Source organism: Sinocyclocheilus grahami, unplaced genomic scaffold (genome assembly GCF_001515645.1).
Source record: "Sinocyclocheilus grahami isolate Dianchi unplaced genomic scaffold, SAMN03320097.WGS_v1.1 scaffold876.1, whole genome shotgun sequence".
NCBI classification, from domain to species: Eukaryota; Metazoa; Chordata; class Actinopteri; order Cypriniformes; family Cyprinidae; genus Sinocyclocheilus; species Sinocyclocheilus grahami.
Genome location: NW_015506055.1, coordinates 377571 through 404517, shown reverse-complemented (window position 1 = coordinate 404517; position 26947 = coordinate 377571). Strand labels below are relative to the sequence as shown.

The 26947-nt window shown below is 37.6% G+C and overlaps 3 protein-coding genes across 3 annotated transcripts in view; 1 reads left to right on the top strand and 2 right to left on the bottom strand.

Annotated features, from left to right (window-relative positions):
• Positions 1-5155, top strand: part of madd (MAP-kinase activating death domain) — a 73537-nt gene extending 68382 nt beyond the window's left edge. Inside the window, exons 34-36 of the mRNA XM_016248366.1 lie at positions 1697-1766; positions 3751-3797; positions 4298-5155. Coding sequence (XP_016103852.1) covers positions 1697-1766; positions 3751-3797; positions 4298-4411 — 231 coding nt within the window. The 3' untranslated portion in view covers positions 4412-5155. The remainder of the gene's footprint in view (positions 1-1696; positions 1767-3750; positions 3798-4297) is intronic.
• Positions 5156-5464: 309 nt separating this feature from the next.
• On the bottom strand, positions 5465-21942 carry LOC107563451 (gamma-butyrobetaine dioxygenase-like). The gene is made up of 8 exons (XM_016248336.1): positions 21839-21942; positions 19237-19620; positions 17853-17967; positions 12785-12983; positions 9339-9444; positions 8920-9116; positions 8034-8200; positions 5465-7687 (listed from the first exon to the last, which is right to left on the bottom strand). The coding sequence occupies exons 2-8, from the start codon at positions 19591-19593 to the stop codon at positions 7527-7529; spliced, it is 1302 nt and encodes a 433-aa protein (XP_016103822.1). The 5' UTR covers positions 19594-19620; positions 21839-21942; the 3' UTR covers positions 5465-7526.
• Positions 21943-25068: 3126 nt separating this feature from the next.
• Positions 25069-26431, bottom strand: fibinb (fin bud initiation factor b). The gene has a single exon (XM_016248383.1). It carries the CDS (start codon positions 26103-26105, stop codon positions 25479-25481), a length of 627 nt encoding a protein of 208 aa, XP_016103869.1. The 5' UTR covers positions 26106-26431; the 3' UTR covers positions 25069-25478.
• Between the last annotated feature and the right edge of the window lie 516 nt (positions 26432-26947).

Sequence of the window (26947 nt, the reverse complement as noted above, 5' to 3'; positions counted from 1 at the left end):
AAGGAGGAGAAGCAGTAGTTACGGAACACTGAAACTCTGGAAAAGACTAGACCAATTAGGAAACAATGCAAACCTTAAATAAGCCATATTTTTTATTTGTATCCAACATACGTCTTTTGTCTGGGTTATCTTAGGTTATAGTCTTCCACTGCTGTAAGACCTTAAAGTGATAGTTCACCCGTTTACTCACCCTCATGTCGTTCCAGTCCTGTGGGACTTGCTTTCTTCAGTGGAATGTAAAAGAAGATATTTTGAGAGATGTCAGTTTTTTGTCCCAAAAAATGGGAGTCAAATGGTCACCGAAACTGTTCCGCAGAAGAAGGAGCTGGAATGACAGGCTTGGAACTAGATGAGCTTGACTAAATAATAACAAAATGTCGCTATAATATGAGGACTTGGGTGCCTCGCAGTGGTCACTAGTCAGTTACTTGAGCTTTTAAAGAGTGCTAAGAAGTAAAATGTCAGCAGAGTTAAGCGCTATTGAAACTGTAAAACTTTGAATTGAAAAATCGTTTATGTAGTGTAGTTGTGTGTGTTGTAATGGTTTTGGCACTGTTCTGTTTTGGCTGTAGGCATGTGTGAGGGAGCTGGTCCTCATTGCTGGTGGAGGAGGCATGGAGGGTAATGGGGTGGGAACACATCAGGGATTCAAAACTAACGTAAACATAATGTAAGATATTAACAGCTAATGTACAAAGACTTTGTTCCTTCTGGATGGAATCAGCGGTTGTTTTTCAATACCGTAAGGGTGGGCTCGTAGCACCAGAGGGTGTTTTGTGCTCTTTTTGTCCAATAATAATCCAAACCGTTTCTCTCCCATGCTCTCTCCCCCTGCAAGGAGCGGAAGGTACACAACCTCTGCAGTCTTTGCTTTTTAGTGTACCATTTTCATTTACTTTTTCTTTCTTTTCCTTGTACTGTAGCTTTTCTGGCAGACGCCACTTTTTATGTGCTTATTTTTTGATGTCTTTTGTATTATTTTCTCTCTCTTTTTTTTTTTGGTTTCTTTTTGGTCTGTGTGTCTGTCTTTTTTTTCTGATGATGGAATTTTCCATGGATGTCTTTGCATGGGCCCTTTCAGCACGTAGGGGGATCAGTGCCATGATTTCGTTCCCACTTTTGGTGCAAATGGTCACAGCTGAAGGGTTTATATTAGCTCTTTAGTTTTAAGTGCTTCAAAAATACATCTGTTATACAAGTCTCCAAGTGCCTCAAGAACACGTCATAAATGAATAGTGTAGAACGAAGGCAGTTCTCCTCTTGGCTGGACAAGTATTGTAAATACACAGTGCTTCTTTTGAAAGCGAGACTCTCCTAACAGCTATGGGTGTTGACTTGTTGATTAATTTAATACAAATGAAAAATGACAAAAAATATAGATCTGGGGTTATTTTTACTCTCAAGAATATGAAGACTGCTCAGATGTTGAAAGTTTCACGGCTCTCCATTTGCGTCACTGGCCCATGTAATCCTGTCAGCATGGAAACTTCTCTTTCTGTGCAGTCATATTTTAGTTCTGATAGCTTCTCAACAGCTTGCTTATCATGTTCTTTCTTCGTTTCTCCCTAGTTTTTACAGTTACTGTCCAGATTGTCATCTCTTCAGAAAATACTTTTTTTGTTTTCCCACAAGTGTGTGATTGAGTTGGTAACAGTGTGTCCTGTTGTTTTTTTGTTTGTTTTTGTTTGTTTTTTAGGTTTTCATAGAGCTGAGTCACATTAAAAAGTGCAATACAGTGAAAGGAGTCTTTGTCCTGGAGGAGTTTGGTAATTACCCCCATTTTGATTCTAGGCCTGTACGCGACACAGCAGTAACCCAGTCACATGCAGAGCAGAGAAGTTATCATGTTCAGTACTGTTAGATGTGGTGATCTGAACGACTGTATGAGCTTTAGGAGCAAAGGTTATATATAAGACCGTAGGACCGTTGTTTTTAGCTGTTGCTCCTGTAATGCAGTCTGTGAATGACGTTACATGAAACGTAACGCCCAAAATAAACCAGAATCCTATCTGCCTGCAGAATCCTGTTCCCCTTGGACCCAAAGCCATTCCATTGGCTGAGACTGGTGTATTTATTATTAATATTATATTAATGTTCCAGTTAGAGTATTAACACCAGGGATTGTATATTTAAGAATGTATGCTCATTTCCTCTACTTGTACTTTGCCATCTAGAAATGCTCGCTTAACATTCATCTGTAAAAACACAAATAATGTAATATAAATTTAATAAAATGTGATCTTTAAACAAATTATGCATTTTTCATACTCACCATGATAATTTTGTGATCCATTCACTATCAACTGAAACAATTGATTAGATTTTTTTAGCTCTAAATTCTAGTTATATTTAGTCAAATACTACATAATTTTAATGTCATCTATTTATCGGGTATAACGTGAAAATACTTATCACAATCTGTTAAAATAATGTTTTTATTATTCACATATCACACTGTATTATAGAAAACATTTAAATCAAACTTTTCCCTCTTTGTGTTTTCAATGCATCTTCAGTTAGCAAGCTAACAGCTTTATGTAGTGTTAACTGGTAAAGAAATGCTCTGTTTATTAGCTAAAACAAGACATCATGATACCTCTGGCATGGAGGAAAAGGATTCTTCCGGTGGATAAGGTCTTGCACGCCATCAGCAGCTTTGAGGAAATGATGCACAGTTCAAGTTCTTTCGTGACGAATGAACTGATCAGTTCCATTTTAGATTGTAGTTGTTTCCTTTGATGCATCTTTTGGAGGAGGAGTCATAGGTTTTCATCAGGAATACTGCTTTAAGTGATACTTCAACCAAAATTGTCAGTCTCCAGAATAGAAGTCTTTATAGAGTTAGATAATAACTAAACCATGTAGAGATTTTAGAGACCGGTGCTTTTGGAGATATGTACAATGAAGGGAAGGTGCAGTGTATGAAGTCTCTTCTGTAGTCCCAGAGTCGCTCTAGACTGGGTTAGTGCTGTGTCTTTGTGCTTCCTTTTTGTAATCCGCCCCTCATCTTTGCTGCTATGAAAACCTTCATTCTCCAGCAGGTAAAGTGCTGTCACCTTTATCTTTTCTTCTCTTTCTTAACCTGTCCTCCTCATTTAACTCTACATCTGTCATCATCTCGCATACATCCTTTTTCACCACTAATGGCTGTCGACTGCTCATCTGCACTGCACTGCCTTGATGTCAGATGTCGCTTCTCCTACACTCGAGTTCATACACTCATGCCTGTAGTAAAAGTCATTCCATAAGTGATGGAAAAACCCAGCAGGCCCCGGATTTCCTTCCAGCTTTAACTTTCAGTGATATTCCCTTTCTTGCTTTCTCTCTCTCTCTCTCTCTCTCTCTCTCTCTCTCTCTGATTTCTCCATCTATCCCCCATCTTTTTTCCTCTGGCTTTCTTTCTCCTCCTTGAGCCTGCCTTGATTCAGTTCCCCATTGCATAAGAGTTTCTCAGTCTTGTGGGAAACGTCTACTGATGATAAATCCTGTTCAGTCATATGATCTTTATGAGTGCTGCTCTTCTGCTGCAAGATTCAGTGCTCTGTAGCTCTGTCTGAAATGTGCAGGGGTCAGATATAGATTATTAATATTAATTTGTCATAGGCCTTATGTATGCCTCCCCTTCTCTCTCTCTCTGTCTCGATCACTCTTTCTTTCTCTCTGTGTCTGCACCCTGGCCTTGAATATTTTATATTTGTTATTCCACTGCTGTTGAACTTTTTATTTTGTGTCTTGCACTGGGATTTGCAGTTCCTGAAACTAAAGAAGTGGTGATCCATAAGTACAAGACTCCTATGGTAAGATTTCAGTATTCATAAAGTACTACACAGTAGAGCTGGGTATCAGTACAGATTCAATTAACATGCAGCTTCTGATTTCAATGTTTTTTTTAATATTCCAATAGTAAATCTTTTTTAATATCATTAGTCATTTTTCCTGAGTAAGACTACACTTAACAGCTGAGTCGCATCTTGCAACATTGACACTGTTATTGAACAGAACTGAATCAATACTGAACTGATTCAAGCTGAATAACATTCAACTTTGTTCCCTTTTGAGGAATTGCTTGTAGCTGAATTGAATTTATGATCTTCATTTGTTTATCTGAACTGAACAAATGCTGAACTGACTCGATCTAAATTACACAATTGTCTTTTAAAGCTGCTTTACAACAGAATCTGAATTGTTGCGTTTGCATCATTGATTTTCCTGTTTATCACTATAAAGCTGCTTTGATTCAATCTATATTGTATAAAGAATATACATATATAACTGTTAACTGTTCTGTCTTGGACAGGCACACCAGATCTGTTACTCGGTGCTCTGCCTCTTCTCCTACATGGCGGCGGTCAAGGGGAAAGAGTCAGAGGGCAAGCCCAAGATGCTGTCCCCTCGTCCACTACCGAGCTAGCACACTTCTCTCCTATGTTTACTTCAACTCCTGAACTCCCTGCAATACTACTCATGTTCAATACAAGCTGACACTCCTGCCAAGCTCCTTTTTAAAGACCTCTGCTCCTGTACCGATTCAAATGTAGATGCATTCACATATTCTACACTTTCATCCTAAAAGAAACAACCTGTTCATATAATGTATCTGATATAATTTTCCAGTCCTTGGACACTAAAATGCTGGCATTTCATTCTCATAATATGGACCAACCAGAAGAACAGACTTTGACTACTATTGGTTGACGTCCTCACATTTGTACACTTTTATTTATTTCAATTAGAGGCATTTGGTTGCATGCAGGTCCCATGCGCAGCTCTTGCGAGTTGGCACTAGCATGCAGACATCAGGCAAACGTCTTTCCCCTCTTTAGCCCCCTCTGATATCAGTCAACAGGCTGTGTATTTAATATTTATGTGCTAAGTTGTACTGTAAATTCCAGTCTGTTCTGTCTGTGGTGGGTGAAATGTTCAAGTCTTTGCAATCTAGCGCTGCCACGTATGAGGGGTTTGCCTCAACCGTCCATGACGGAGCAGCTGTCCCATTCGTAAATGTTCCATTTGCCCTCCTCCACCTGCTGTAAGTGGTCTAAGGTCTGTGTATCTCTTTAGCTCAAAAGGCTCAAACTACTGTACTAGTTCTGCTGTAAAGTTCCCTGTTTGTGAACTGCTGTTAAATTTGCATGTCACTTGAAAAAAAAAAAAAGAATATTTAAAAAAAGGAATCTGTACATCTCTGAAGCAATGCTGAAAAAGCAACTAAAATGTTTAGGAAATACTGTAGTTTGTTTTCTAGATGTGCAATACTGTCACTAGTGGGTACCAAGAACAAGTCCAGTCATGTCCTCAAGAGTTCATCCACTGTGTGTTCATAACGAGGAGACCAGAGAGCAGATCAGGCATCATGTTTTCTGTTCATTTGTTGTCATTACTTTGACACAGCGATGAAAAAAGGCATTATTAATCTATAAGACAGATGCATTTGGAGATTGTTTAAATAGTGATGGAAAAGTCTTGTCCAAAATGTCCTGTTTGAAGTGTCCTCTTCCCGTTTGTGTGTGTCTGTGGGATTGTGTGTGTTTGTGTTAGAAACACAGATGGCAAGAGATTGTGTCTGTTCATAGAGGTGCAGATTTTCTCGTTTCATCTCTTTTTGACTACTAGATTTGGCAGTACAGCTGTCACATTTACATATTTTAATGTTCTTTTATGTTTTGCTCACATTTTTAATAATTTAAATGTATGAAGTGTTGTTTTGCATCTCCATTCAATTGAGTTGTTGTATGCAGACTGTAAATGGACTTGAGCCCACTCAGTATTGGTTTAGAGATGTAAATAGCACAAAACTGATTTCCCAGAGTCCAAGTCTCCTAAAACGGATGTTTTGAGTTGGACAGTGGATCAGGTATGTTGTTTGAAAGTGTGAGAGATACAGTTGCACATTATTTGGGCTTTCATTTTAGCCTATTGTTTAGAACAAGAGGGAAAGGAAAAAAATAGAGACATGGATGTAAATATTTCAGCATTTAAAAATATTTATAGAACCTGTACAGCTTTGGCAATATGGAAATAAAAGATGTCCGACCCGATTCTGTGAGTGTGCATATTGTTACTGCATGAATTACAATTAATATTCAGCGGTCACATAATAAATTTATCTATTAAGGGATTTTTTTCTGACCATATAAAAACTAAGTTTATTGTGCTTTTAAAAAGCCATTTGTCAAATACTTTAAATGGATAACTAACTATAAAATCATCAAATATAAATATAACATTGTCATAACACAATAATCACCACTATACATTTTGGGGTTTGGGGAAAAAAATAATCTCTGTCAGCGTCCTCCTAAATCATTGAAACACTTCAATTCCAGCATATTTTTTTTATAAACATTGCATTGTTACATAGAGGCCCATCCAAAAAAGCCTACCGGAGGTGCTCAAAATCCTGAGCTTTTTAAATATCGACATTTTGTATTTACAAAAAAATTAGGCTATAGCTGGTTTGCAACTAATTTGCTAATTACAGTCATTAGCCACATAAGCTATATTTGCATTGTTACTGCATTTAGTACAAATTGGCCAGTTTTTCTTTCTTTAAAATTTTCATATTTGAGGCCTTTTCAAGTATCAAAGAGCTTAAGGTCTACTGGTCTATAATCAGTATACAAGTACTGATGAAATACCCGATCTCCATACAGTATATCAAACTTTGTTGACACTTTGTTTTGGACATCAGCTTATAAAAGATTTTGTACCACAAAAACATTTTTCTCTTTAAGAGTCAATGTCTCATTATTGTCCAAACTACTATTTACAATACAAGCAAATATAAACTGTATGGTTCATTAGAGAATAAAAGGGGAAACTACCAACTACCATTAATCATGATTGGTCTTACAAGAATGTTTGTGTGGAGGAGAGGGAAAAGTACTGACCGTTGAAACAATAATCCCTGTAAAAAACAAAGGTTGGCTAAAAACGTTTAGTTCTGTTGACACCATATGTGAAATACATAAAAGGGAAAATTATATACATCACAAACTAAATCTCAAACTGTGCCAGAGATGTCACTTTTGTTACAACATGGACTAACTGATGAAAACATTCGTGCTTTAGAATGAACCCACTGAATTAGTTCAAACTAGAACCATATTTTGGGCAGTTGTCCATACATATGCTAAATATTTAGTTTTAAACAAAATTTCACCATCACTTGTGATCGTCATTAGCATATGAAGACTAAAACCAAATTACCTCTGGCAAACTGTCCCTTTTACCAAAGAACAAGTAATACGTCAAGACAAAGAAAATGACTGCACTTTCTAAGAGCTGAAGACTCCAAGACCCCTTCAGAAAAAAAAGCAATTATAGTATTATATTAACAAATATCCACTTGCCAAAACTTATATGCCCAACAGAAAATATCCCTAGGCCCTGAAGCTTTCTACAGTGAAGAGATGTTTTTAAAGTTATCACGAAGCAACGCTAGCCTAAATCCAGAGTACGGATTAGACATCAACTTTGCTTCCTATCATAACTGTCACTGTAGTGTGGAGGATGAAGAGAAGTGTCTACCTATCTCCACGGACAGCTTTCCGGAGGATCCTGAGACGGGACATGACCTCATCCCAGTCCAGATATGCTCCTTCAAGATGTCTGGAGTTCTGACCTCGTGACAGGTAGCTCTTTCGGCCATGCAACAGACGCCAGTTATCAAAAGTCACCAAGTCACCTGCGCAGAGATGAAATGAACAACCAGCATCAGTCCCACATTTATACATGCAATGTCATATTTGGTTTAGTAAGAAGGCTAGCAGCAAAGGGAAAGCTTGTGGGATTCAAAATACAGTACTTTAAATATGGGCTAATTCTAGTGATTATTTTTGAAAACCCTGGCATTAGATTTCAAATAGAAAAGTTTCCAAAGCCTGAGCCTAATCCCAAATTCATAAGCCTAAAACCCTTCATCTTTGCCTATTATGCAATTATGACTGTCAACTATAGTACAAATGTGTGCTATAACAACCGTCTGATTAGGTAAAGAGGTGAACTGTGTGGCTGTTTCTGACCACACTGACCTGGTTCCATTCTGTATGTGAACACGTTTTCAGGCCTGCTGAGCAGCTCCACAAAGGCCTTTAGAGACGAGTAGAAGGGCTGAACCTGATGCACAGGCATATCCAGCACCGAGTCTCGTGTGGCGTTGTTATAGTTGATCCTCGTCACCCGACCCTCAGAGTCCACACTGCACATTACATACAAGCTTGTATTGAAAGTTACCAGGGATTTATGAGAACTACTACAGTGTATTGCTGCTGTTTAGAATTGCATGGGAAAGAGCAACCACAGAACAATTTTCCCTGCTGAAAATACAGGTAAAACCAGCCTAAGCTGGTTGGCTGGTTTTAGCTGGTCAACCAGCCTGGTCATAACTGGTCAGCAGGCTGGTTTTAGAGGGGTCCTGGCCACTTCTTTAGCTGCACCCGACCCTCAGAGTCCACACTGCACATTACATACAAGCTTGTATTGAAAGTTACCAGGGATTTATGAGAACTACTACAGTGTATTGCTGCTGTTTAGAATTGCATGGGAAAGAGCAACCACAGAACAATTTTCCCTGCTGAAAATACAGGTAAAACCAGCCTAAGCTGGTTGGCTGGTTTTAGCTGGTCAACCAGCCTGGTCATAACTGGTCAGCAGGCTGGTTTTAGAGGGGTCCTGGCCACTTCTGGGAGAAGGCTGGGAGACCAGTTGGAACAACCAGCTAAAACCAGCTTGACCAGCCAAGCCAGGCTGGGAGACCAGCTAAAACTGCTTCCCAGTTCTATAACTGAACATGAGATGGTGCTGTTTTACATTATTTACATATAGTCAGTGTTGATGAAGATGAGATGGGACCATTGCATTAGCTATGCGTGATTATGTGAGTATGTATGCGTCTGCTGGAGCCACAGTCTGTCTTACTCTATAATGTGGTTTTTGGACTGCACGCTGAAGTCACAGTAGTCAGCACCGCTGTCTGTGAAATCCACCCTGAGCGAGGAGAGGATGTTAAACGCCTCAGGATCCTCCCTGCGGAGCTGCTCCGCCATGTGAAACCCATCAACCACTTCACTCTCTCCGCCCTGAGCAGCCTGACGGACACAATGCAGGAACTGCACCTACAACCAGAGGAATTACAACAGAAGTCCTCTCGTGAAATTAATTATTTATTCTATTATCTATTTAGGGTGTAATAATTTTAATTAGATTAATTTTTATAAAACACAATACAGGGAAGTCCCATCATGATCTAAAGAATGCATATACTCACCTTCATGAGTAACACACCACAGTATGGTGTGTGTGTGTGTGTGTGTGTGTGTGTGTGTGTGTATACTCACTCCAGGTGGATGGTGCAGAGCAGGGTAATCTGTGTGCAGGCTCAATTCTCCAGAAGTGTAGGCAACATTGTTAGCCATGGGCTTGTCCTGCACTTGCCATGTGTGTCTGTGAAATCATAGAGGGGGCGATGGATCAGAACAGGTGGGCTATGGGCTTGTAAAGTTTTACTGCATTTCTCCATGTATTTACTGTAGGAAACCACAGCAGTAAAATGCTTACTTGATTTAGTACGGTCTTGAGAGTAAATTTAAAGACTAAGGAATCACTTCAATGAACAAAGCAGACATTTTTGTTATGGCAACGCAGTGCGAGAAATGAATAATGATTTTCAATGATTTAAAAAAAAAATTAATGATTAATAATGATTTTTTTGGTAGTGAATTCTTGAAACTACTCACTGCATAGCAAAAAAATTACTACTTGTAATTACTATTTTAGTCTTTTATTTCAGAAGTGTATCTGTGTAAACTAAGCTTGTTTTAAAAAATATATATATCTTGTATTTTTATGTATCTTAATATTTTTTCCTATTTTCCACATTTTTTTTTTCACTGTTTTAAGCCTAAAATTAACTGAATCTGAATACAAGTCTTAAACAATTTAGTTTTTTTCTATGATATTTTACTGGAAGACACAAATAAAATAAGAAATATATTTTTGCAAGACTTTAATAAACAATAAAAAAGCAAATATGGATTATATAATGTTACAGAGATCACTGCTGGCTTATCCAGAACCAGCCTTTTTGATTCAGTTGAGTTCTTCAGACACTATTGGAAATTTTTCATTAAAGGTGTCATATAATGCGATTTCAAGTTTTCCTTTCTCTTTGGAGTGTTACAAGCTGTTCGTGCATAGATAAGATCCCTGAAGTTGCAAAGACTAAAGTCTCAAACCCAAAGAGATATTTTTTATAAAAGTTAAGACTCGTCCACGCCTCATTCTAGCACGCCCCCACATGTCTACGTCACTGTATGGGAAGATTTGCATAAAGCTGCCCAAATGTTCACGCAAAGAAAGAAGGCGTAACTTTATTGTTGCTGCCACCGCCACCGCCGCCATGTTGTGAAGACGCTGTGTGTCTTTTCAGACCGATGAGCTTTGTAAAAATTGACGCGTTTCAGAAAGGCGGGGCATAGAGGAGAAACAATAATGTACAGTATGTGGAAAATAATGTTTTTTGAACCTTAAACCGCATAAACACATTTCATTACACCAAATACACAAAATAATGTTCTTTTTAGCAGCATCATATGACCCCTTTAAAAAAAAACTTCTTTCCTCTGTGCCCACAAAAAAAGCAGGTTTGGTAGCACAAACCTAGACACATTTTTGGTTTCTATAAAAAACTATTTTCTCCTGTTATCAAATTGAAAACAAAGGAAGTAAGAGTGTGAAAGAGGAGTATTTGTGGCTTTTCAAAGGAAATTAGGCAGATTAGTGGTATCAATAAGACCATATTAGACACTAGAATCCTCCATGTCAGACACACCATGGCCTCCTCCTTCAGTCTGAAGATCCCTAGCCAGTGAAATCTTGATTTAGCAGATGCAGTGCTTTTTGTTCCAGTCTGGGTCAGGTGAAGCTGCTTTTTGGCCAGTTTGAGCGAGCTCCTGGGGCTAGTGCGGTGTTAAATCATTCAGCCTGTCACTTAACAGCTGTCAGCTGAGAGGGAGTTCACATGCATGGATTTGTGATTACAGCCAGAAGCTCACGGTGTGTCTGTCTCTGTTCTGTCTCTTTTCTCCAGCTCCTCTATCTGTCTGTCCTAGGCTGTGGTTTCCATTCACTCATCCTTACTTATTAAAAATGTTCTCTACATGATCTTGTGAGAGGCTTTGGTGTTTGGCAAGAAAATAAATCAGAATCTCAATGGTTTTTGATTAATAAAATGGGCTCAGTAAGTCTAGAGCAATGGAACAAGTTTTAACTGAGTGTAAAGCAAAGCTCTTTCACATCATTTCCCATTCATTCAGATGCCGTCAGAGGCAGTTTTTTTTCTTTGAAAACAGAACATTTTTCTGATTGTTGGCCAACAGTTACAGCACGAAATGCTTTCATCAAAGGATGGCGTAGACCAATGACTCATGCTGTGACATCCATGATAATCATATTCAAAAGGAACAGTCCTATGGTTCTGTGCTTGCATTACCAATTTTGCACACTACTTTACTCTCAAGTCAATAGCCAAGATGCGTGTGGCAGAAACAGAAATAGGACTTGAGGACTAGAGATAAAGGTAATAACAACCATTATTCTTCTCAGGGATGGGCAAAATAACTGAAATACCTGACAACATACCAATGCCAAGTATAATGGCAGGTTAAGGTCATTTGACTAATTTTAATCTTTCTTAAAATGCTGTCTAACAAGTTTTGGCGTTTGAGAAACTAGCTATATCAGAAGTGACAGTAAAGACAATATTAGAAAACATACGTAAAAAAAAAAGGATTACTGTTTTTGCTGTATTTCTGATTAAATAATGCAGCCGTGGTGAGCATAAGAGACTTTCAAAAACATTATCTAAAAATTCTTACTGACCCCAAACTAGCAAGACCAAAAAAAATCTCATGAAGAAAATGTGGTTATAAGATGCACCTGGTCCTTTAAAACGGCCTAGTTTTCGTTGGCTGTTGGAGAGAATGCCCAGACTTAACGAGACGGGTGGCCTGACTACTACACATCTACTACCATGTTTTCAACAGACATTGTGGGTTGAGGGACTTTTTATTTCCTTCAATTATAAACCTGTCCAGATGTAACGCATTAGGGTGGAAGATCAGACCACATTACTCATCACACCATATTTCGTTTTCCATGAATGATGGGTTTGTGCCCTTTGCAGTAAGTTATTTGTCTTTCTTTGTAGATCTTGGAGTGAGAATGGCAATTCTGGCATAAATGGTAGTTTTGCACAATTTTTGGTGTAAACACAGAGTCACAGATGTTCAAAATCAGTTTAACAATTTCTGAAATGGAAATTAGATTGTAATTGAAGTTTGACCGGGTTTGAAATGTACATAATTATTTTTCGTATAGGTTCCAGTGACAGACTGAATATTTTTGCATATTTTGCACTACATAAATAGGCAGTCAGTTAAAGAATCATCTAGATAGAACTTCTTGATCACTGGGTAAGTACTACTTACTAAGTAGTAATACTAGTTGTCAGTATGACTCCTATTACTCCATTGTTTCCAAGTCTGCAGTATTAAAATGACTGTATTGTGTCTTTGCTCACTAAATGGTTAAATCATTATGATTATCTAAAAATAGGCATTTCATTGCTTTAATTAGAGTGCAGCCAAAGCTATAGTATAATTTCAACGCTGTCGAACCCAGCACTTAGTTCAGTCAGATTTAGTCTGTTTATTTTGTATTGTCTGTGTTTTTTGGACCATGTGTGTCCTTAATAAGGTTTTGATGATGATGATATAGTCCATACCCATAAAAGGTGAGGCGTAGATAGCCAATCCTCTGACTCAGTCTGGCCACCTGGCCCTGCTCTGCTGGCGCCCCCCTCAGGTAGACAATGCCAATGCGTCTCAGAGCCTCTAGCCAGGCCAGGGCAGCCTTGTCATCATGTAGAACTTCCTCAAAGTCAGCTGTAGGGATCTGCAGACTTGAATCCCAGTATTCACGCTCTGAAACACAGATATGCATATAAATACACATTACAATGCACAACACAAAACATCACAGAGAAATAACACAACTTAGTGTCTAGTGTCATGAAGTGTAAAGAAACAGAAACCTCATTTTCATAATTTTATATTTTTTATGATTTAATAAATTTTTTATTTTTTTTTTAGCAACTCACGAACCGCTTGAAGTTCCACCACAAAAAAACCTAGCTCGGGAAACTCTGCATTAGAAGGTCCAGTGTTAAAATAAAAAGCAAAGTCAACAGAGGCTCAAGTCTATATAATAACGTGGGAATGATGTCAGCATTACTCCAAAAGTAGCTCAAATCCTTTCCAAGCTAAACATGTTTATCTCTCTATCTTTCCTATCTCTGTTACTCCTTTTCTAAGCACCCTGATTTACAATGCAAATAAACACATGATAGAAACTTTGCACCTAAAACCATAAGTGTCTTAATATAATGAAGGACTGTGTGTGTGTGTGTGTGTGTCAGGGTTAAGGCCAGAACACATTGGTCAGAACACTGTGTGAGGGCCTGCATGTTTGAAGCAGTACTGCTGGAAAACTGGTTCTTATGTCTACTTTCACAGACAGGGTCTCTAGAGATGTGTGCATGTGAGAGCAAGCGTTCTGCACTTATGTCTATAATTCACTGCTTGGACCTCTGTGCTGTAGAAGTATTTTTCAGCCTCGCACCTCTTTCTCAGCTTTTCTCAATTTAGAAAACTGTTCCACTGGCGAATTTGTCACAGTTTAGAATCCAGAGACAAATATAGTTCAGGACCAGCAAGTGAAAGAAAAGAACTCCTGACCAATTATTTCCCGATTTAAGAAGTCATGTACACTACCATTCATTAGTCTGGGGTCAGAAAGAAAAAAAATGAAATGAATACTTTTATTCTGTGAGGATGTATTAATTTAATTAAAAGTGACAGGAACGACATTTATAATGCTATACAAGTGTGATTAATTAATTAAAACTGTTATCCTGAAAAACACAAAAGCAAAACTGTTTTTAACATTAAGGCAATTTGAGCTCCAAATCAGCATATTAGAATGATTTCTGAAGGATCATTTGACATTGAAGACTGGAGCAGTTGCCATCACAGAAATAAATGACATTTTAAAATGTATTTATATTTAAACAGATGATAGTTATTTTAAATTACTGTATAATAATATTCCACAATAATACTGATTTGATCAAATAAATGCAGCCTTGGTGAGTATAAGAGACTTTGAAAAACATAAAGAAAAAACAAAAAATGGAATGGTAGCATACCTGGCACAGATACTCCCTTCAAGATACTTTGTCATGACGATGAGCATGAATAAGCTTCTGATTTCTCAGATGTATATTATCTTAGAGGCATAGTCACACCTCAACAGGATAAATAAAGTTTGTATATTCCAAACCTCGACTAGGTAGAAGCCACAATGCCAACTCGGCAAACTTCCCTTGGAAGAGAAAGGAGCATCTATTTATTTAACCACAGCTGACACACATGCAGGATATCCATGGTGATGAGCACAAATATAAGAGCTGTCTCATTGTGGCTCATAACAAACATCCTCATAAAAATACAAATAAAGTTAAAGCAGTGGGGGTAAATGGAGAGCTTGAAGTTTGAACAGTGAAAAATGTGGGGATGTTTAAGAAACCTGTTAGAAAACAGTTATTGATGCATTTCTGTTTGGCATCACTAGAGTCACTGAAATGAAACATCTGAATGAAACATGGCCGTTTGTTTACTACTGAACGTATTTGCTGGACTCACTTAAAAATGCTGCTGTTTCAAATTTAGAAGCTGAAGGCCACACAGCAGACTACTAAAATTGTATTTTGTTGATACCAACCATAGTTATAATAAAATGTGTAGTTTCAAGTTGACAAAATGCATTGAAAACAGATGTAACCCTGAGAGAGGAAACCATGTTGCTAAATTAGTCATGATATACACTGGCATGCAGTATGAATATGCAATCATATAAACGTGCAATCAAGTTGATGCAAACAAAACCAAAATTGACTGACACACAAGGCAGAGAAAACACCCACAATCTCACAGCAATTTTGAGGTTCTGGTATAAATTTGATCAAAAAAAGAGAACGAAAGCGAGTGAGCTGGGCACTGGGCCCAGGGTGAAGTGGTTCAGTCAGTCCAGGTCAGTAATGTTCAGCTCTTATAAGCGTGTAATGTGTAATATTCTCGGTCTCACTGACATACTAGGGTTTCCTGGCAGTGCTAATGTTGACTTCAGAGCCAGAGATTAATATCATGCTATCATTCTGTCCAGCTGCGGCTACTGAGACACTTTAATAAAAATTGACATTATGTGTCAATGACCCTTTCAGTCTCTAAAACAGATGGAAATGCATACATTTATGCACACAAAGGCATGCCGGAAAAGAAAGGTGTCGGCTTATGTGTGCTTAAACAGTTTCCTTCAGCATTGCCTCTGTGATTATTCCAGCAATGGTAATGTGAAGCCGTGGCTGCTGTAGCTGGCAGGCAGCTACATCCAGTCAAACTCTGTCAACAGAGTCCCTACTGAGAACTCAGCACAGAGCACAGTTCACTAAGAACAGGACAGACAGAAGCTCACAACCAGAGTACAAACCACTTACAGAGATCATTTCCAAATGGGATATGGAAAGTAGATTTATATGATTTGAGTAACTCAATTTGCATGTGTGCACAGCATCCTATATTCAGTTCACGTCCCGTGCGCTTCTCAAGAAAATGAAGTAAGACACCTCTTTTGAGTCAAACCATTAGTTTTCCATAAGCCATTTGGAAAAATAAGGTTTTAAAAGTACTCCTTCAACTGTTATTTAAGTAATCTTAGTCTTTGCCCTGTGCCAGTGTGGTCTTTTTCTGTGTGGGAAGGGTGAACTGTTTTTCATCTAATGCAGCAATGTGACTGTTTTGCTGTTTTTGAACTTAGACGGGAACAATGCGGTCTTGGTGCTCTGAAGGATCATGATGTCAGCTGAACCAGGACATGCTGTGACCGCAGTAAAGCACACTTGTGCCCTCTTGTAAATGAGACACTACAGCCACACTAGAACAACTCCTTTAACTGAATCAGTTCACTGGGTCATAAAAACCTAGTGTGAGATATACTAGTGTGACCTAATTCAGCCTAATTGCCTGTTATCTCAAACTTCATTAAATATACTGTATACAACCTTGTTGAGCATAAGAGACACAACAGTCATTAAATGTAAAATATAGTAACTGCCTGTTTTAATGTTACTGTATATTTTAAAATGCTTTTTATTCTTGTGGTTTAAAAAAAGGCTGAATTCAGCAGCCAGTGTCACATGATCCTTTAGAAATCTCACATTTCTTATTATAATCAATGCTAAAACAGTTCTGCTGCTTTGTGGAAATTATGATCCATTTTCTTAGGATTCTTTGATGAATAGCAAGTTCAACAGAACAGCACATATTAAAATAAAAATGTCCTCTAAGATTATAATTATCTTTACTCACTGTTATTTTTGATCAAGGATCAATGCATCCTTATCTTCATCCTTATTTACACTGCAATTTTGCCTCACCTCTAATACTACAAAAATAAGCCACTTACACTGCATTAATATAAACCTTGGAGTTTAAAAAAAATGAATAGTTTAAAAACAAAAATGGACACAAAATGGTCCTCATTTGTAGAGAGATTGAGTAAGACCATGAAGGACACATCAGTTGTCTACAAATGGTGCTAACCTGTCAGGAAATGGCTAATGGTAGATTACTGCCGAAGACAGACGTATTATAGCAAGGTGAGAGCTTTACAGGCCTCTTTCAGGCAGTTTGAAGACAGTTTATATGGGAGGTCTTAAAACAAGGGGCAGAACTTGTCATATTATGTGCCAGTTAAGGAGCTTTGTTAAACACATGCAAGCCTTGTGTGTTTTACACCTCAGCTAGAAGCAGACACTTGTGATGTGTAGTCTATGCTTTAAACTGTGGAAATGTATTGGTTGTCTTTCACTGATTTAAGGGGCACAAGGGGATGCCTTTTGTGCCTTTAAACAAAACAACAGCATAATTTCCTGAACTTCAAAGAGAAAATCACAAAGTTAAAAACAATAGCAAGATGTTTAAAACTAAAGAACATTTGTGGCTCACAAAAATCTCTTACAAAGCCCCAGTGACGTGCATTAATTTTGAAAATGTAATCTTAAAATCTCAGGACACACAAATACGTGCAGGATGCTTGTTCTGGCAGACACATTGTTCAGTCTGCTCCAACCACAGCATCCCTCAAGAGTGGTGTAAGCACAACAGCTCACTCTTCTCAAATGCCCTTAAATCTTTATTCCATGTGGCAGGAAGTGGAAAAAGTCTTTCCATTCAGGGGCGATTCTGGGGAGAAGTGCCTGCACTACAAAAGTAACTGCTGTCCAGACCACACATTAATTCAGCTATTGCACAAATATTAGCTTACATGAGTGCATTTCAACTATATATGAAGCTATTCTTAAAAACTGTCTAAAACAAAAACCAAAACCCATCCAGTCTTCATTTTATTTAAAAAAAAATATGTAAACGGAAAGAATCAGGCACATTTCTTATTTCAATTCAAAGTGTGTCTTAATAGGGACAATGTTATAGAAGGCAATCAACAAATACAGGGCAGATTCACCCCATACACACTCAAGCGGCACATCGAGAGAATAACTGAACTGCAGCTTTATACCGTACAGAAAATAAAATCTCCAGGTTGCTATATAAAATACATTCTTTTATAATATCCATATAAATAATAGAAAGATTAGCGATGTATATAGCTAAAAAAGAGACATGGCTAATACAAATATTATGGCAATGAAGACTAATAGATCACAATTAACTCACCATTAAGGAAGAGCTCCTCTTGCTGAGCCTGTCTTGCCTCAGAGGAAAAACACCGTTTCTTCAGCCAGTCAGGATCAAACTCACTACTGTGCTGATCAGGCCAAGTAATGGACACCTACAATGAGTTTCAGAAAAACAGGTTTAAGGACTATTAGACAATGACTTGGTGTAAAAAGACCAGGGATGCGTTTCCCAAACCATTGTTAGCTAACTTTGGTCATTAGTGCCATTGAACTCTTTTGGTAATGACGGAACTTGCGACCATAGTTGCTTTTGGGATACGCAGCCCTGAATAGCTGCTCACTAGCATAGTACTGCGTGCTGGAGCATCCAGCAGACTTCCTAACTGTCTTAACCAGAAATACTACAATAGTACAGCAGATATACAGTGTTTAGGTGCAGTCACATTATCCACTGTCCATTATCATTATTTTAGCAATGTGTGAAGCACAGCTCACACAGAAATCAGTTTCAAGCAGCTTTCTGTTGGTCAACGCAGTGAATGTGCGTGATGTGAAATCTGCATGGAGAAATCTTTCACCCTCACGAGAGCAATCTGTTCATATAGATTCCTATTTAAATGACTGAATTTTGCCTGGAAAATTTCGCTTTAGTTTCAGAATGTTTTAATACAGAGCCAGGTTTAAAGGAATAGTTCATCCAAAAATTTGAATTCCCATTTACTCTCACTCATTTAGTTTCTAAACTTCTATGACTAAAGGCCCATTCACATAAAAAACTATAACTATAACGCTAACTATACAGTATATTGATTTAAAAATAGTTCTAAATTTAAAAAAAAAATAGCCCACACAGAATAGTCCACACAACAACTACAGTATAGCGATATAAGGGCACAGAGGAACAATATTGTTGGAATCAATTTCAAACCAATTTTTTTTCCAGCTGATGAACGATAAAAACATTGACAGCCAATCTGAATCCACCCTGCATTTAAAGTGGCAGATGGCAAAACAGCAGCATTTTCTTACAATAAACAAACCGTTACTGTGTGTTGGTGTGTGGACGATTATATCATTATCAGTATAATTATCATTATAGTTATCATTTATTGGTGTGAACAGGCCTGTTCTTTGCCATTCAATGAAAATGAATGGGGCCATCAAGCTTTAAAAATGACAAAAAAGCACCACAGTGGATGGGAATAAAGTGAATAAACCTGGAATACAGCACAATGTAGTATTTATGGAACGCAACAGCTCTATTCCCCTTCCACTTGTATTGAATCAAAAAGAGCAGCATGGACATTCTGCAAAACACCTTCTTTTGTGTTTCCATTTGGAATATCATGATAATGCGTAAATGATGACAAATTTCTATTTAGCATGTACTATCCCTTTAAGCTTTGCTTACCAAGACCGACCTTATTGTCCATCAGCTGTACTTGGTCCATTCCAGTGTGCACGTCCAGATTTGTGTACAGCAGACAGCGTGCTTGTGCGGACTGCAGTGTGCAGTGAGGACACTGGCAGTTATCCCTTAACCAGGTGAATGGATACAAACTACAACTTCCATCATCCCAATCAATCTGCAGTAGTCTCTCCTGGTCCAGTGCCCGGGCCTGCCTTACTCTTGGACTCCCCCCAGTGAAGGGCAGAGGAGCCGCTGCCAGAGTCTGATTCCCAATATGAGGTGTCTTGACCAGTTGAGGCCGACTGCTTGCCCCCTTCAGTGCCTGGAAAGCACCTCTGGACATCCAGCGAGTAAGATAGGATAACATCCTGATTTGTGAGTGGCTGCTGCTAGTCTGAGGACACAGAAAGTAAGAGGTTATTGCGTTCATATAACAGCCACACCCTTTCATATCACCGTTTACCCAATAATTAGATGAGTCACCGCAGCGAAATGTGCTGCTGTAAACGGTGAATATGACTGATGAGAGCAGCACACAGTTGTGTCAAGTAAACATAGTACAGCAAACTGCTATCACACAACTCCAAATTAATTTTTCAGTCTTTAGTAATTTAAAATAAATAGTTATAATTATAGTCTTTAGTTTTTTTTTTAAATAAATAAATATTGATTACCATAAAAATGAACTGTTATGAGTTATATTTTCAGTCAATGAGTCACTGAATACCTGTAAAAGTAACCTTTTGACATAATAAAGTGTTTCAAGAGTTTGGGGTTGGTCAGATTTTTTTGTTTTTGAAAGACGTCTCTTTTGCTCACCATGGCTGCATCTATTTGATCAAAATATAGTAAAAACAGGAATATTGTGAAATATTATCACATTTCAAAACAACTGTTTTGTATTTTAATATATTTAAAACTAATTTATTCCTGTGATGGCAAATCTGTATTTTCAGCAGCCATTACTCCAGTGTCACATGATCCTTCAGAAACCATGCTTTCTAATATGCTGATTTGGTGCTCAAGCTACTTCTTCTTTATATAAATGTTGTAATCATTTGTGCTACTTAATATTTTTGTGGAAATCATGATACATTTTTTAGAATTACATTTTAAAATGTGTTAGTGTGTGTTCTCTTCATATTAGGCTTGTTCCCAACAAAATCACAAGCCAGTCTAGAGTTTTTTATTATTATCATTATTGTTTAATTTATTTTGCTCTTCTACAGAAGGCAGGTCACTGATTTGTTGAATGTCACAGTTTGTCTGACAGCCCAGCAGATGAGATAGCTCTTGGTCTAAATGATTAATGCAATGACGTCATCCAGAACTGAATTATCTGAATGACTGTAAGGGTGCATAACTGACAACACAATACAAACAGTATTACATCAAAGTAACCAAGATAAAAGCAAGGCTAATCTGGGGCTAAGGTGAATTTATGACTAACACTGCCATACTAATCAAACTATGCCTTACTGAACTCTGCACTTAAATTCTACTTTGCACTAGTAGGACGAATTTGGACTATTTCATGTGTACAGTTTTACAGAAACTCTTAAGGCAATCTTTTTGTTGCATCTCTTAACCTAAACAATAAAACATGAACAGTTTGTTCATTACAATTCCAAATAGGCTACACAGCAAAACTCAAATTGATATATTAATCAGTATCCACTGCTCAAAGTCTCATAATCATCATAACAATATTGATAATGTCATACGTTGTTTTTAGTACATTTGGAATGTCAACTATCAGTCTTATTGATCCATTAAATCCCAGTTATTTGATTCTGTTGACAGTCATAGTTTCTTGTGAGATTTATATAACACTATTGTATTATTCTAATAATAATGTCTAGAATACACTGTAAGCTTCATACAAATATAGACTTTTTGGCTTTACTAATACCAATTATTAATTTTACATTATCCTCTTACTATTTGTCTCACACATTACAAATAGGGTTTAATACCTGAAAATAGCTTGTCTATCAGAATCAGAATCAGAATCAGTGTCAGGCAGCAAAGCGACAATCACATTTGTGGGTCCATGATATAAAACCCTAAACAGACCTTTGAGCATTGGTTATGTAATGTGCAATCATCTTAGCACATGTGTCTCAGGGAACACGGAAGTAGGTGAAAGGTCACCACTTCATTCCCTCTGCAAACAAACACATTACCGCCTCCAGCGTTACGACAGCACGTACACACACACACACACACACTGCAGATGCCATGAGATAGTAAAGAATTCAACTTCAACATGTATTGTCTTTATTTAGACTTCATCGCTAAAAATGCATCTGCCTTGTTGTTTCCGGGTATTTTTAGCACTTGCCCTCTTTGTAGCGCATTTAGTAAATGACCTATGGAGCAGCTGGCTGACTAAAGGAGGTCTACACTAGAGCTTTCCATTCATGAAATATTACATGAGGAAATCACGAGTATGACGCTTACAACAAACACAACACCAAGCGATCTTTCATTCATCAGGCTGATACACGCGAACGTCCCGTTTACTAAATGCAGCCCAGCCACGGAATTTCATTTTCGATATTTACATGTGATGAGAGAAGAGGAAAACAGAAACGGCATGTGGCACTTACCGTGAAGCCGTGGGTAAGGTAGGCTCGGTTATTTCAGCCTTATATAGCGCTGAGAAGCGTGAGAACTCAGTGCTGGAAGTGGGTGAAGGGTCAGATGCACTGTAGCGCTGATGCTGCACACACACACACACACACACACACACACACACTGTAATCATCGTGATGTGTGCTGTGTGTGCGCCACTGGATCTGAAACTCTGTCAAAATTACGTGCAGCTTTGCCCGACAACTTCTGTTCCTGTTTTTGTAACTGCATTTTATTGCAATTGTCATGTGAACATGCTACACTGTTTCCAAAGCCTACTATACTGTATTCTATTTAAATATATATTATTTATTAATTATATATAAATTAAAATAATTATATATAGTACAGTATGAAATAGGCCTGTGTCCATGACAGATAGATAGATAGATAGATAGATAGACAGATAGACAGATAGATAACATAATAATGGCAATATTTTGGTCACAGATAGACATGCCCCTTGTTTCCTTTTTGAAGATTATCAGGTTAGCACATCTTTAATGACCAAATAAAACACAGCCTAGAGTGTATTTATAAATAACTCTAGTATTTTTTATGTTTAGAACTTAATGAAATAGTTAATAATAAATAATAGTAATTACATGGTAAATATAAATATGGTAACACTTTAGAATAGGGAACACATATTCACTATTAACTATGACTTTTCCCTCAATAAACTTCTAATTTGCTGCTTATTAATAGTTAATAAGGTAGTTGTTAAGTTTAGGTATGGGTTAGGATTAAGGGATCTAAAATATGGTCATACAGAATAAGGCATTAATATGTGCGTTATAAGTACTAATAAATAGTCAGTATGCTAGTAATATGCATGCTAATAAGCAACTAGTTAATAGCTAGAATAGGTCCTTAAAATAAAGTGTTACCATGAATATATATAGTTTTGGGTTTCCCCTTATCAATTTAAAATTCTCTCTCTCTCTCTCTCTCTCTCTCTCTCTCTCTCTCTCTTACACACACACACACACACTCAAACTGAGAGATCACCCACTACCGCAGCAGTTACTCTGGCTGTCTGGTAATGCATGTTTATGAGGAGGACTCCCACTATGTCAGGGAGTTTGGTGTCCTGCAACAGCTGTTTCAGTGTTCTAACATGAAACAATGTGACACCTGCATATGCTTAGAGCAACTATCATCCTGCTCATACCTTAACAGCTCTGCATCAACCTGTGTGGCTTTAATTCATAATATGTTATCTCAATATCAATTATTTAATAGACAAATGGCAAATTCAAAGTTTTGAGGCATCTGAATAGTTTTGACCTCAGTGTTGGAACTATTTGGAAAGCTTTAAAATAAAAAAACACCAAACAACATGTGCACTAATTTAAGATACATATTTGTGAAACAAACCAAAATACATAATTCACTGACAATCTTCCCTCTCCAGTGAGCTGTTATAATCAAGTTGATCTCAGCATCCAGATCAGTCCAGTTTGTGAATGAATCATTTAGTGAATCAGAGCAACCAACTTAAAGGAACGATTTGTTAATCATTTGTTCATATATTTTATGAGAGAAGTCATACAGCTTTTTTAAACAACATAAGCCTGAATTAACTATTACTTTAAATCTTTTCTGGAATGTTTTAGAACAATGCAGTTCACACACTCACACAGATACTATCTTGAAGATTTTTATTACAAAAAGGAATATACACAACATATACTGTATCCCAAGAATAGAACTACACATGGTAGAATGCTTCAAGTCCAATAATCCTGCCCGCAGTCATCTTGGTTTGACTGGAATATGTCATCCCAGATGGTCCTTTTCCCATTACTTCTCAGAGGACAAGAATACTTAATGCAACACGTACAGTTTCATAAAATGAATACAGTTACGCTTTTTCATAAATATAAACACTCACAGTTTAATATTTTAAAAGCTCATTATAAACTATATAGATTTCTTAGGGCACACAAAACATAATAACATGTACAAAGAAGAGCAAATGTCTTTTTATTCCTCCAAGTGTATCAGAAAATAATAATAATAAAAATTTATGTTTTTAATATGCCAGAATCTTTGGGAGGATTGTCAGACTGAATACTTAAAAACTATTCTAAGTACATGCTCTTATATAAACTAAATATTAATATGACAGCTAACATTTTTTACAATGAAAACTATATTCCTTCTGTTTAACCAACATGAATTTTCTCTGAAACATTCAAGTAATGCCAATGCAAATGAGCAAACGCAAATACACCCTATATCATTATCTGAGAAAATAGTGAGAAACTCAACGCTGACACTAACTCAGTGATTTGTATGTCTCCTCTGAGAGGTAAAGCCTCTATATTGGTTAGACTGAGGTTCCAGTCATATTATCATAAGCTGCAAATGCCGTTAATGACTAGAATTTAAGGGCAGTATTGCCAAGTTTAAAGCATTTAATGGTTGTCCATCATGTATGATTGCCGCTATTAAGTGAATACTGGCTTTCATTTATTGCACAGAATAGCTGCATCACTTTTGCCAAGTAGTTACAGAGAAATAGCATTTATTCCTTCAAAATAAATAGTATATTGTTATGTTACTAGTTCTTATTTTAGTAAGCAATCCAATAGCGATTAATACATTTTACAACTATGGTGATAGTAACAAGAAACAATTTCAAATATTTTCCTAATTTTTCCAGTGAATTCTATAGGGATCCGTGGTTCAGACATTAACAATTCACTTCAGATTAGTATGTGTTCCAATTTTTGCTGGTATCTAGTCCAGTTTTCATAGTAACTATTAACTATTTACTCTAGTTCTTATAACTATTCAAATGTGACCCTGGAGCACAAAACCAAGTCATAAGTAGCACGGGTATATTTGTAGCAATAGCTAACAATACATTGTATGGGTCAAAATTATTGATTTTTTCTTTTATGTAAAAAATCATTAGGATATAAAGTAAAGATCATGTTCCATGAAGATATTACATAAATTCCCTCCCGTAACTATATCAAAACTTAATTTTTGATGAGTAATATGTATTGCTAAGGACTTCATTTGGACAACTTTAAAGGCCATTTTCTCAATATTTTTATTTTTTTGCACCCTCAGATTCCAGATTTTCAAATAGTTGTATCTCGACCAAATATTGACCTATCCTAACAAACCAAAGCCTACATCAATGGAAAGCTTATTTATTCAGCTTTCAGATTATGTATAAATATCAATTTCCAAAAATTGACCCTTATGACTGGTTTTGTGGTCCAGGGTCACAAATGTAGGCTATAATTCAGCTTCATAGTACTAATTGAATAGCCTACATACAAACTACCTAATTATTAGACCAGTGTGTGTTCTGTAACTAGTGAGATAGTATATATTACTAATAACAGTTAGGATCGACCCTAATGTCTCATAGAAATGAATATGAACCGAATAATTACGTGCAGTATATAGCTTCAGTACTATTACATAAAGACAATTGGGACAATTTTATTGGGAAAATTGGCTATTTACTAAAAACAAGTACATCACTAGCCTACTTAATTTGAAGGAATTAATGTTCAAATGCCTTGCCATAGAGTCAGACTGAGATTTGCCTGGGTAGGCTCCTGAAGGCAGACTCACAGTCAGCCCTCTCTACAACTTCATGTACTCGTTCTTCAGACGGCTCAGCCGGGTCCCGTGACTCCGGATGATGAGCGACAGCAGCTCGTGCTTGTCCTTCAGTCCCAGCGAGATGTCCAGAGTCTCCTTCAAGACGTCGCGCGTGTGCACGATCATGTTGAGGAAGTCGTCGCTGATCTTGTGCTCCTCTTTCAGCTCGTTTTCCTGGCTCTGCTTAAATTTCACCTCCAGCTCCAGAAGAGACTTCTCGGAGTTAGAAAACGCCTCGCTGATCTGGGTCGTCTCCCGTCTCAGGTATTTCCCATAGCTGTCCTCTCCGTCCAGGTCGAAGGAGATGCTCTTGCCGATGCCCTCCAGCACCCTCGCCGCGTCCTCGATGTGCCGCTTGATGATGATAAAATCGTCCCGGATCACCGAGTCCTGGTCCTCGTTCAGGGTGCATTTGCGATTGTCGGTCATTTTGAACAGCATCTGACATTTCTCTGGATCGTCGTTTTCTTCGTAGTTGCCATCCGGCACGAAATAATGATGAAAGGTGCCGTTGGACATCTCTGGGTGCAGGGGTCCCGAAAAGAAAGCCCCTTCGACACGCAACGAGAGCAGACAGGCTATCAGTAGGAACAGAGGGGAAGCCATCATAGCCACCTCTGTCTTATCACAGTCAACAGTAGGCTACCTTCGGCTCTGCTGTTTAAACTTTAGACAAGCCCTCCTGCTCCAGCCCACGCATGTCCAGAGCGTCAAATGCCGAGCAATCCCGACACAGAAACAGCTAAATCACACAGAATCGTCCTCGGTTTGATATTGCAACTTTCCTGTCCGTTTTCCTGCCTGTGTTTTTGGCTAAATCAACAGGCGTGAGCCACACAGACCCTCGCCGTGTCCTTCCTTGTGTCTGTTTGAACATCTGAACCGTTCAGACTCTGTGCTAGATTTAGATAATAATACCCCCGGTCAGACTCTCAAATTACAAGCCCGTCACTCCTTCACTTAAAAGGCAGCACACATTACAGGGCTTGTCATTAAAAGACATGGGCTCCTGAAAGCTACAAAACACACTTTAGAATTTGGCTGGAGGTTAGACTAAACTAAATCAAAATCAAAGAGGTGCCAAAATTACTGTGATGAGATCATTGCACTTATTTAGAACACGTTAAATTGAATTATAAACTTAATTCATAATTAAATTGATCTAACCCTAACTCGTGAAAATCTTAAAAATGACAGTAGATGATTGTGGGGTGGGCTAAAGTTATACAATATTAAATAAAGACAAATACTTTTTATTAAAACAATGAGTATATATTTTATATATTGTGGAGAATTTACATTTTGTATGTAGGGTGCTTTATTTTTATTAAAAACAACTGCTTTGGCAGTACTAGTCATTGCAGGGTAAAGGCAGAACACTGTCCAGTTTTGTGTGTTCGAAACAGGAGATAAAGTAAAGTGCAACACTGCCACAAAAATGCTGAAAATTA

What these genes read in the sequence shown, in the direction of transcription:
- LOC107563451 (XM_016248336.1), bottom strand. Translation starts at nt 19,593, where the DNA reads ATGTTATCCTATCTTACTCGCTGGATGTCCAGAGGTGCTTTCCAGGCA. An exon ending in CTACGCCTCACCTTTTATGG is followed by an intron (nt 9,445 to 12,784) that starts GTATGGACTATA and finishes ATGATTTCACAG; the next exon opens with ACACACATGGCAAGTGCAGG. An exon ending in CACATACAGAATGGAACCAG is followed by an intron (nt 7,688 to 8,033) that starts GTCAGTGTGGTC and finishes ATCTCTGCGCAG; the next exon opens with GTGACTTGGTGACTTTTGAT.
- fibinb (XM_016248383.1), bottom strand. Translation starts at nt 26,105, where the DNA reads ATGATGGCTTCCCCTCTGTTCCTACTGATAGCCTGTCTGCTCTCGTTG.